Source organism: Diplotaxodon limnothrissa, linkage group LG11, assembly GCF_057381915.1.
Source record: "Diplotaxodon limnothrissa isolate DT_005_m linkage group LG11, D_limnothrissa_male_GT1.1, whole genome shotgun sequence".
Lineage (NCBI taxonomy): Eukaryota > Metazoa > Chordata > Actinopteri > Cichliformes > Cichlidae > Diplotaxodon > Diplotaxodon limnothrissa.
Genome location: NC_140606.1, coordinates 25,847,128 through 25,859,207, shown reverse-complemented (window position 1 = coordinate 25,859,207; position 12,080 = coordinate 25,847,128). Strand labels below are relative to the sequence as shown.

Below are 12,080 nucleotides of genomic sequence, written 5' to 3'. Positions count from 1 at the left end.
TCACTCAGTTATAATTCACTTGATGCATCTTGTCTTTGAGGGCTAATAATATAACTGACTTATCAATTATTCAGGGCAGCAGAACAACACGAAGGCCAGACAGCCATCAGCCACTTACACCCGAGCCGCTGGTTAAAATGGGAAGCTCTGGCTGCCAATTAGCAGTGAAAAACACACACACAGTCACTCCGTTTCCTGCGTGGCAGCAGCTGCTGCCGGATAATGAGGAGATGCTGCAATTTTTGAAGATTGTCAACAGTTTTCTTGCTGCCTGTGTTTTTTTTATTCTCCCTGTCAATCTTTGGTACCCTCAGATTTCCTCTCGCTTGCTCTTCAAGCCCCTCTCGACTGAAAAGTATTTCTTGGAGCGCCTCATTGTTTTCTGTTTTTCTCTTCCCCCTCTCTCTCCCCGCTGCGCCGCTTTCCCTGCAGAGCCTGAGGAGAAGCAGAAGGAGATACTAAACAACACCATCCCAGAGGGTAAAGACTCAGGTGACCTTCTTGTTTCACACTGTTGTCAGCGTGATGGTGTGCGGTCTGCCATTTTGCTGTGTCATTGCTGGTGTAGTTGAAGTTTCATGGGATGATGTTATGTGTGTTCACACCTTAGTGAAGTATGTTGGCAGTTACCATGGCCTGTTGTCTGGGGTGACGGTGCGTCCTGGCAGCGTGGAGCCTCACAGCGTGGTCGAGTGCCTGTACGCATGCAGGGAGGGGCTGGACTTTGGCGACCTGGAGACTTTGGGCTCTGGCATGAAGGTAACAGCTAAGGGAGCTCTAGGCTGCCAGATCACACACCTCCAGTTATTCCCGTCTGGGAAAGTCACTTAATATCCACATTTCAAACACATCTCTTCTCCAAATCTTTTTTGGCTGATGCCGTGATGGCTGAGGTTGTTTGTGGTTCATGGTTACTTTATATGCAGTGCAGCTGGGATATGACAGAGACACTGCATGGAAATAAACAACATTATCCTTGAAAGTACAAATCGTATAACAGTACAGTAAACTGTAAAAAAAAATTCCTTAAATGTGGAAGATGAATCTTAATTTTTCTATAAAAGACAAATACTGTAGTTTTTAGACCTGCATTTAAATAAAATCAAAATAACGATACAGTATAATTCAGCTCTTTTTCGGCTTCTGAAGTCCCGAAATCCTTGCAAACTTAAAGTGTCTCATATAAAAATCCCAAATGTTCACTTATTGAGGAAAACATCTGGATATCGACCATTTACAGAAAAATCACATCAGTTTATCCATCTTTACAACAGTCCCTGTGTTTGGGACAGCGTGGCATTGGAGTGGTTAGCAATGTCGCCTCATCGTGAGAAGGTTTCTGGTTCAACCCTCAGTTGGAGCCTCACTGTTTGACACTTGGTTTTGTCCAACCTTCTCCCACAGTCCAAAGACATGTTAATTAGTGATTCTAAATGAATATATGTTTAGGCTGTGCTTTAAGTGCTCAGTAAGTCCAGAAAAATACTGTATAAATTCAAGCGTGTTACGTCATGTTTTATAATTCACACTTGTGTGTTTAGTTTGTTAAGCAGGTTGCATCTTCGGTGCAGAAAAAAAGGTTGCAAACGAGGTCATCCCACACTTAATGTGCACACACTTAAGTCTTTTTTTTTTTTGCTTGGTTGAAGACACAGGTGTAGCATCTTCACAGCTCACCTGAGCAATGCTCCTAAACTTTTTTGCTGTTTAACGACAAAATGAAACAAAACAATAAGAATTGAAACCATGTATTTGCTGGTTGGATAATCCATATTGATTTTTAAGCTTTAGTAGCTCCATTCACCACCAAACATTTGTAATGCGCGAGCAGATAAATGTTCAATAACTGCCCAAAGTTATGATTTTGACCTAAAGTAGGGGTGGGCAAATAATTTCCCTAAGAGGCCACGTGAGAAACTACGAATATTATGAAGAAAAAATCCACCTTAAATGCTATGGTCTTTGCTTTTAAAGCAGAATTGGTAATTCAGTCATTTTCTCCTCTATTCTGTAGCTTTTAAGACTAAAAAGCAGCAACATGTGCTTTAAATAATTAGGAGGATGCTAGGGATAAGGTAAGATGGAGGTAGATGATGTGCTGTGGCGACACCGAAGGGAGCAGCTGAAAGATGTGGGAAAAAAAACATACTTTGCACCAGGTCCATTGATATTTGTGTAGTATGTCAACCAAAGGAACAATAGCTACTTAACTCTACAAACAAGCCACTGCTCAACCATACACATGTGCATGTTGTTTGCTTTGATGCCGAAAGCAGAGCTTGCAGACACCTAAGCAAAGAGCTGAGTGTGATTTTTGTCCTCTACAACAGCGGTCCCCAACCTTTTTTGCGCCACGGGCCGGTTTATGCTCGACAATATTTTCACGGACCGGCCTTTAAGGTGTCGCGGATAAATACAACAAAATAAAACTAGTACTGGTACCGAAAAAGAAGATTTATTCATAACACACGTGAAAAGACCCAGGAAAACCGAGTTAACGATAAAAACAATAACAAAATAACGCTGAAAACCGATAAAAACCCTCAAAACCATACATTTCACACCTGAGCCTCTACCCTCGTGGCCCGGCACCAAACGACTCACGGACCGGTACCGGTCCGAGGCCCCGGGGGTTGGGGACCGCTGATCTACAATATATTTGCACTTAGTTGCATAAGTAATTGGACAATGACACTTTTCCTTTGTAATTTTGCCTCTGCACACCACTACATTGTGTTTAAATCAAACAATCAGCATGTGATTGAAGTGCAGACTTTCACTTTTAAATCAAGTGGTTTGACAAAAGAACTGCATTCATTTAGGAATTACAGCCATTATTGTCTAAAGTCTAAAGGGATGCTGATGCAAGTGAAGGAGGCTCCAGATACTTATGGACATGACTCTCTGCGTGCCATTGTGACTTTTTTTTTCAGCATATTAATTCCAACCATGAATTTTTCTATTTCTCCTGCAACCTTTCATATTATTTACAGGAACCTGACCACTGATGTTGCAAGGATAATGGAAAGTGTAGTACCATTTCTGACCCCTGAAAATGCTTTTCTTTTGTTTTTTGTTACATTATACATTTTGACTTCATTGTAATTTTCCACTTGACATCCCTACATTGTTTTACAGTGAATATTTACTGCTGCAAAAGCACTGAGGCAGATACTTAATGCCCAAAATGATGACGAAAACAGCTCAACTGCTGGACACGAGTCGGGCTCACTCCTTTTTGTATGAAAACTGCTGAAAACAATTAATGACATTATGATGAAAAAGTGTTCTTTTATCAAATCAATGGTCGGATAATGGTCATAAATGTGCCCACTCTGTCATTCTAGTGAGTAAAATAGACTTGTTGTTTAAGGGTTAACATGAACGGTCCATACCTGCCGGGAGCTTTGATGTAAATTAATATGAGCGTCCTTCTCTTTTGACCCTCCAGGTTCACGTGAATCCCAGCCAGTCTGTGTTAGTGCTGGAAGGAGACGATATCGAGAGCTTTAACCGTGCAGTGCAGCAGGTCACGTACAGAAACTCTCTACGCTTCGCCACCCCTGGCGTTCGTCCGCTCAAGCTTACCACCTCCCTCAGGTACAAAAACACAAAGATGAGTGTGCATGAACCTCAGTAATATTACATGTAAGACTGAGTTATAAAGACGTGCTGGTTTCACACTCCTAGGCCAGAATGTAATTTAAATGCAAGGATGCAATCAGGAACCTCTTGCAAGACAAATTTGCTATCTGACTACATTCAGATTGTCCTTTGAGTGGAAACAAAACATTCGTGCTATTTAAACAGAATTGGAGAAAAGCAGGAAACAAAGAGGGGCAGTGAAAGATGACAAAGGCAGAGAGGAATGTAAATCAGCACACTGGAAATCTCCCAACAGCAGAAATTGAGTTTGAGCAGCTGAACTTGTCAGATGAAGTGTCACTCACTGCTGCCTTCTCCTCTGACATTGAACTCATCAAACGTGGACCACGCCTCGGCGGTGATAAGGACTGACGTGTGATTAAAAAGGCGATTACGTAATGAACAAGGTGTCTCAAAACAAGCGATAACAGGGAATATCTTATCTCTCTTATCCATTCAGCCACCCAGTAACTGCTTTGGTAAACGAAATCTTTGGGGGGGGTTTTAATCGTTGTTCTTTATTGTAAAGCAGCCATTAAATAATTACCCAAATGGAAACGTTATCTTTACTATTTGCTGTAGATGTTGTCGTTGATATGCACAACACACCGCTGCTCAGCTCCTGCATAGTCCGCCTGAAAAATAACCCACATCGGTTCAGTGTTAATCATACTGAGTCACCTGGCTTGGAGATGAAAAGCACACAAACTCTGTTTCCGGGTCAGTGCTCCGCTGTGCTTAACAACTGTGAACCAGCTCCCAGGCTTTAGCAGCCACTTTTAGCTGATGAAAATTTAATTCAGTCAGGCAGAGCGGCACATATACTTCATGGTATATTGTGAATTTATACTCAAAATAGCGTCCTTCCTGACAAATCCCATCTGATCAAACTCTAGTGCAGATATCCCTGTTGCCGTCTTTATCGGCTGCTGTTTTAGACACTTGTTTATAAGATTATCATCGTTATCAGACCAAGAGTCACACTGGAGATTATTTTCCCCAACTAACTGCTTTTAAGTTCCCAAGGATTCAAGGTCATGCACAGATTTTTTTTCCCTCTTAGTTTCTGCTTTAGTGTGCTGGAGTTGTTTATGTTTTTTCTTTACTTGAGCATGTTTTATTGCGTGTGTGAAGATTAGACTGATTTGAGGCCAGGAGTTACCCAGATGGCTGAACAGCAGGCCCTTCTGGAGAGGCTGATAGAAGCAGCTGCTCCCTCTGATAGCGGAAATATAACACACAGACACACACACACACACACTTACATGCAGCTTAATTCCCTTTCAAATACGATGCCGAATTTTAGTGCAGATGAATAAATATGTGTTATCAGTCTGCCATACATCTGATTTGCTCTTCTTTTCTGGCAGGAAAATTAAATTTGTAAGAGCGGAGCCGCTGAAGTTTGACATTTGCTCTTTTTTTAGTGTCACAAACAGACAGAAGTTAACACGGCTGTGGTGGAAATAGCAAAAGGAGATAGCTGTAGATTTAGATGTTTTTGACACAATCATTGTGACTCAACACCAGGCGATCAAAATGTCAGGACAAGAGAACAAATTCAGTCGTGCAGCAGCAGAGCACACCAAGGGTTGTAGAAAGGTGGTGATCACTAACAGTAGATCTAAGAGTAGGAAAAAAGTGTGGCACAGTCTGTTTTATTTTATTCCCATGGTGCTTCACTCTTTATTGATGTCGAGGAAAGCCCAAGCCCAATGTTCACCCAAGACATCAGTTCACACCGTGCACATGGAAATGTTGCAAAGTTGAAACAGTAAAAAAAAAAAAGATCTTGGTGTTATAGTGACACTTTATGCAAAGGAAAAAAAAATACTTATTTTAGTTAAATTTGTGTAATTATAAAGCTAATTCTTAGCTACAATTATCGCAGGGCGCAAAGAGCTTGTTGTTTATTTCTCTAGAGGTGTGTGAGAGAACTACTGCATGAGTGAAGTGAAAGAATACTCTGTACAATGTCTGATAAATTGTCTTAACTCCTGCTACTAGAGTCTGCATCAGTAGTGTCCCAAACCCTTGGGACCTCGACTATTTTTTGTGAATTTCACTTTTAAAAAAACATCCCCTGATCAGTAAGAAGTCCACAACTGTATGGTCAAAAGAAACAACTATGGCCTGAAAAAAAAAAAACAGGACACAGTGACATATTTAAAAATGACAGCAAAACTCAGACTTCTTACTTCTGCCCCATTAAACTGTACTGAATGGCTCAGTCGCACGGCTCAGTTGCAACTAGGAAACGTTAGTAGTTTCTTACTGCATTGAATGTTTTTGCTAGAAACCAACTGGTTGCCCATAGAGTGAACATGCAGTCTCCTTTAGTCAGAGGGAAATGGTACAGGTTGCCTTCATGGAGGCAACCTGAGTCAGAAGGTTTGCAGTCTAATTTATAAAAGCAGATGAGCAAAACTTGTTAATGACACTTTTCTTTTCAACAGAGGATTCGATTGAACTGGTTGTATTCTAATAACATTTGTCTAAAAATAAGGAGAAATTTCTGACTTTTTGTTTCAAATCTGAGGTTCCTGCTGGACTCTGAATAAAAGGCATTACTTTGAGTTTCTGTGTATTTCAATTGCAGATTTCCTATTAAAAGAGAGTTTGTCCTTCCCCCTGTCACCAAGTGCTTCCTCATTGTTGGTGTTTTCTGTGTATTACTGTAAGGCCTTTATCTTGAGGCAACTGTTATGATTTGGCAAGATATGAATATTATATTACAAAAAGATTACATTTCAGATCACATCCAGTTGAGAATTCATGGCAGACTCACTCTGTCTTATTGCTGGTTTGTTGCAATTTGGACACACCAAAGTTTCTTTGAATACAGCAACTGACTGCACGTGGTCACAGATCTGTTCCCCATCTTCAAAGAAACTATTTCAGTGCCAGCGAGAGTTCGATGTACACATTCACAATAGTTGTGGCCATGCTGCAGTCTCCAGTCACTGTTTCTCCTACAGTGACTGCAACATTAGGGAATAAACTACATCATTTTGACATGAGGTAGGCCTCAGTCGCACAGGTCTAGAGGGATGGTCGTTTACCCTCTGGCAACCATAGATCATAGGCAAAAGTCTGTATTTCCCAGCTGGTTTATGGTTGTTTCTACTTCAAAGAGGGTGATGAGCTAAAAACCTCCTTTTGAGGTCTTTGGTCACTAGCAGATAGTCCCAATCGTGTGAACAATGCCAACTTGTCTGTAAAAACTCACAAGCACCACTGAAACTTGACAGTGCGACACAATCCAAGAACAGAGCATGTTCAGCTTCAAGTAAAAGTTGTTGTGCCATTCCCCTGCGAATGGTGGTTTCGAGGGGTTGCCAACCGGCCTCTCAGCCTTTGTGACTGAGACCTTTGTAATTACTGATGTTAGTGGACTGAAAAATCTCAGCTGCATCTCTGCATGATTTAATTTAACTAAAAAGAAGCAAAGTCATGTTACACACAAATTTGAATCACAGCCTCTTCACTGAATGTTCAACAGCCTGAAGACTTCTAAAAAAAACGAGGCACACTTAATAACTGATGGAGGTTTAATGTCAGTAAAGGAACCTTGACTCTCCACCTGAACTATTGGCAGTCAAGGTGCCTTGTGGGTAATGTAGGCATTGTGTTATGTAGCGCTGAAAGAAATTGTGGAATAAAAAAACAAAAATATATCTGGATCTGATGCATCTGTTTAGATATTTTTTTAAAAAGTGTTGATTGTCAGTCTGACAGTGTTATCCAGGGAGTACTCCATAACCAGTGACCTGTGAGGATGATGGGCAGGAATGTGTGAATCAAATCTCACTGAAATACAAAATATCTGCCATATGGTGACACAAAATGTGAGAAGATATCATCAAACTTAAGATTCATCCTCTGTAAACCAGGCCACTACCTGCAGAGATATTTGAGTCTGGACCAAAGCAGTGGAAGTTTATTTAGCATACACCAACGACATTACCTCCCTCTTACCCTTCTGACTTCCTGACAGATGTTTCAACGAGGAGAGCTGCCTGTCCCTGAAGCAGCTCGAAGGATACTTGGTGGTTCTTCAGCCTGACGCTCCTCAGATCTCTCTGTCTGGGGTTGGGCCGCATCTGGCCCGTCCAGCTCCTGAGTTCGAAGGTCCCCGCGGCGTCCCTCTCTTCCCCGAACTCCGGATCGTCTGTTCCCTGTCTCATGCTGTCAACACAGCTGCACAAGGGATGGAAGGTGGAGGTGAGTCACCTGTCGTCTCTAGTCTGATTTAAGGAGATTTAACAGCAGATTCTGTAGTCTGCACACATTTCTGTCTGAAAAGCGTTAATTGTGTCATTATTTGAGTTTGACCTCCAACATTGTCTGCTAGCTCTGATGTCCGATGCTGTCGCTCACACTTTGGATGGCTGTGAGGTCCAACCACTGGGGGAGGAGCTAAATCCAGAGAGAGAGGAGCTTCTGGTAGACATGGATGTTGTGCGAGAGAGAGGACTAGAAATCATCAATACTACTGCTTATATTGCCATCACAGGTACAGCTGTGCATACACCTCTGTTTTTAACCAGACCTGCTTTGATTAGGTATGAAAAGTTAGGCAGACTTAGGGCCATAAAACCATAATTTATTAGATAATTTGAATTTAGTTGTTCCCATGTCTCTGTTTTAATGTTCCTCATATTAGCATTTCACAGTTCAAACTTAACCTTCTTATTGGTATAACTTGGTTTATGTCACAGGAAAGGAAAACACGTCATAGCATTGTGATTCAAATATTGCTAAGTCTTGATTGGTGCCAATCCTTATAATAAAAAACCCTCATTATAATTAATATATTAGGTTGCCATGAAGTTTAAAACAAAAGCTAACCATCTGATAAGAGAGAGCGACTAATCAGTCACTCCTTTTTAATCTCCTCCTGTTATTTCTCCTTTGTCTCTGCATTGACTTCTTGTCTTTATTTCTGTGCTGTCCTTTTTCCTTTGTTTGTGTTTTGCACCTCCACAGGTGCTGAATCTATCTCTGTGTATGAGGACGTCCTTCGCTCTGTCCGCTACCGACTGGCTAAAGGCTCAGCTCGCTTTGAGAGACGATTCCGCCTGTCCTGTTCTGAGATGAATGGCAGATACACCAGCAACGAGCTGACTCTGGAGGTGAAGATAACCATCAGCCAGTCACATTAGTCTTTGTAGCTGTCAGAGATGACAATGCCAAAGACTGATGGTCACGTAACATCTGAAATGACATAAAAAGCTTGTCTGTATCATTACATGCACACACCGTTGTAATTCAGGTTAGACCTACATTCTTACAGTTTAAATGAGCCACCACCAACAGCCATATTTGCTGTGGAGAAGCAGGGACTTGCATGATTTTGCCTGTAAGGCAGCATTAGGAGACGTGTGCTCACAATTTGGTGCCAGATGGCTGGATGGCAAAGGACAACATTACTGTTTTTTCCTTCCGGGTGGACGTGTACCAGTAGCTCTGATATCAAATGAAAACTGTGGATAAGGAGTTACTGCTGACCATTCTCCACTGACTTCTAGTATCAACGAGGCATTTTCTCCCAGAGAACTGACACTTATGGTTGTGTAGGAAAACTCCAGCAGATCAACAGTTTTTGTAATACTCGTCTGTTGGGCACCAACATCCATGACAAATTCAAAATCACTTCATCTTTCTTCCCCATTTTGATGCTCGGTTTGAACTTCAGCAGGTCGTCTTGAGCATGTTTGCGTACCCAAACGAGTTGCTGCCACGTGATTGGCTGAATATGTATTTTATTTAACAAGCAGTTTATCAGGTGTAGCTAACAACACCCGAGTGTATGTTCCAATGATAACTGCAATTGGAGATGTTGTGAGGGAGCAACGCAGTTTAACCACACAGCCAGTGAAGTCATTCTTTCTTCTTCTCTGTTTTTAATTCTCTGTAGGTGAACTTCCTCCACTCTTTGGACAGTCTGTACCACCCATCCCACCTGCTCGCTTCCCAGCAGCAGTTCCTCCATCCGTCCCACCATGCTGGAGAGTTGAGTGGACACACCCTACCTAATCCACATCGCAACTCAGGTGACATTTCTGGGTTTTTTTTTTAATAGCACCTTTTTCAGATGTCTTAAAATCTTTCAGCATGAAAGATAAAATAATGTTGAATACCAAAACATATAAGTAATTAAAACTAAAGTAAATATAAATTGGACTTAAAAACAGCCCAGTGGGTACTTTTTCCAATATTTCTTTTAAAGGTGACTAAGATCTACAAAGATGTTACAATTTAATAAAAAACAATGGCAAAAACACTTCCTACCTTAATTAAAGTCACAGACACTAAATCACACTGGTGATAAAATACTGCAGTAGTTTTTGAAAGTCTGTCCAAACACGCAGACCTCTGAATGTAATCACCAGGATTTAATCTATATGATGAAAGAGCCTTTGGATTTGGTTACAGATATAATGTGTAACCTAATCCGGTGTCAAACATCTGGCCTGGGTGCAAATTTGGCACCGTTTCACGTATTTTGCACCAGGAGCATTTTGTTCCAAGTTGTTAAGGATTGAGCAAGTCATGAGAGTGGGTTAAAGTGCTGTTTTATCCATTCAAAGGTCTGAATCATCATGGCTTTTGTAGACGTCTTACTGACACAAAGGCTTTTATGTGATTTGCCACAGCAGGATTTCTTTCTACAATGACAGTAGACTGACTGAACGTGAAAAAAATTGAGACATCTTTGACTTTTTTTTTTTTTTAAAACACCTCGGGCTATTCGTCATCTATTTTGTAAATGAATGTTTCGTTGTAGGGTGTTATGTAATGGTTTTACTGCTCCAGCCCTCTTGAGATCAAATTAGCCTGTGTTTGAACCATAATCTAAAATGACTGTACGGCACCTGTATAGTTTTAACGTTTAGCAAACAAACTTAATTTTATGACTATGAACAAAATTAGGTTGTACATATGGAAGTGAGCATTTAAGGCAGGAGGACAGCACACATACACATGACTCAGAATTGAACTACAGTGCTCCCCATGTACCCCATCCATCGCATGTTTTAATAATTCTGAAGAACAACAGCCACACGAGGCATTGGGTGCCCAGGTAGTTGTGATCAGTTAATTGCTGTGGGACTTTGTTGTTTCAAAGGGTGATAATTGGAAAATTGTGGTGTGATTCTTTAATCTGATTGCTCTATTTTATTCCAGTGGTCCCAGGAGCAGCCACCGTCATCATAATGGTGTGCGTAGGTTTCCTGGTTGTGATGGTGATCCTGGGAGTTTTCCGAATCCGCTCAATCCATCGCCGTGGTGAAGGAGCCAGAGGCGGGGCTAAGGAGGGCAGCAGTCAATGGGACGACTCTGCGCTCACCATCATCGTAAACCCAATGGAGGTAATAAAGATGTTTGATTTTCATTCTTTGTCTTATGTTGCCAAAAGTGTTTGCTCGTCTGCCTTCACACGCATGAACTTTTCAGAGTATTCCCTCCAAAAAAAACAATAATTATTGATGTGATCACACTTCTTCATCCACTTCTTTTTTCCCCCAGTCCTACGAGTCTCGTATGGGCATCTCTGCCGACACGGAGGGCGAGGGGGAGGAGGATGAGGAGGTAGCAGAGTCGCCTGACGACGCGAGCGATGACCAGCGAATCATCATCAAGAAGGAGGGCAGAGACGGCAACGCCCGTCGCTACTGAGCCACATGTATCTCTGCACCCGTTCTCATGGAAACCACAACCCAGCTCACCAGTCACACACTCCAACACTTTTAATATCAACGAACGACTAGTATAAGGAATGTAAGCTTACAAACACGACGCACAATGCAGTCACCGTAATACTCCTGACACCCAACGCCATATGTGACCTACAGCCGACAACAGGCTGCCTCCACCTAAATGTTCAGTGGCACAATGTATACAGCTAATGTAATTTAACCACCTGATTAAACCCCACCAAATTTGTATGTGGTGCACCAGTGCTAAATCACAAAATGGTCATGTGTCTGTATAGTGTAATACTGGTTGAATAAGACTGTTTTGTTTAAAAAAAAGAAAAAAGAAAAAGTAATAATAAGATTGTATTCTATCTTTTGTCTTCGAACACAGAATGAAATCTTTACAAAATGGAAACAGGGACAATTTGTTGCAACATGTAGGCCTCGAGTAGATCTGTAGACACAAGCCTCGATCCTGACACATCTGTTCATTAGACTAACCCGAGAAGTCTGCACAAGCTCTTTTCTCGCTCTTTGCATCCTCTCCTGACGCATTCCTCGGCCAAGTCCAAACACAGAGTAAAGACAGTGGGGTCAGACATCACGGGGTCACGTATTCATGATAAGCTTGCAGGTGTTTTGCTTTTGTTTCTGTGAGAACACTTTATGTTTTATTAGGAACTTATTTAGCGTCCACTTCATCCTTAACCCAAGCTGGCACTTCTGCAGCGC

General features: G+C 41.6%; 1 protein-coding gene across 1 annotated transcript in view; it reads left to right on the top strand.

The window, feature by feature from the left end:
• Positions 1–11,604, top strand: part of clstn3 (calsyntenin 3) — a 29,680-nt gene extending 18,076 nt beyond the window's left edge. The window contains exons 11-19 of the mRNA XM_085365472.1: positions 433–492; positions 611–759; positions 3,452–3,600; positions 7,643–7,869; positions 8,000–8,161; positions 8,635–8,780; positions 9,566–9,701; positions 10,837–11,021; positions 11,179–11,604. Of these exons, the coding sequence (XP_085221598.1) occupies positions 433–492; positions 611–759; positions 3,452–3,600; positions 7,643–7,869; positions 8,000–8,161; positions 8,635–8,780; positions 9,566–9,701; positions 10,837–11,021; positions 11,179–11,328 (1,364 nt within the window). The 3' untranslated portion in view covers positions 11,329–11,604. The remainder of the gene's footprint in view (positions 1–432; positions 493–610; positions 760–3,451; positions 3,601–7,642; positions 7,870–7,999; positions 8,162–8,634; positions 8,781–9,565; positions 9,702–10,836; positions 11,022–11,178) is intronic.
• The last annotated feature ends 476 nt before the right edge of the window (positions 11,605–12,080 follow it).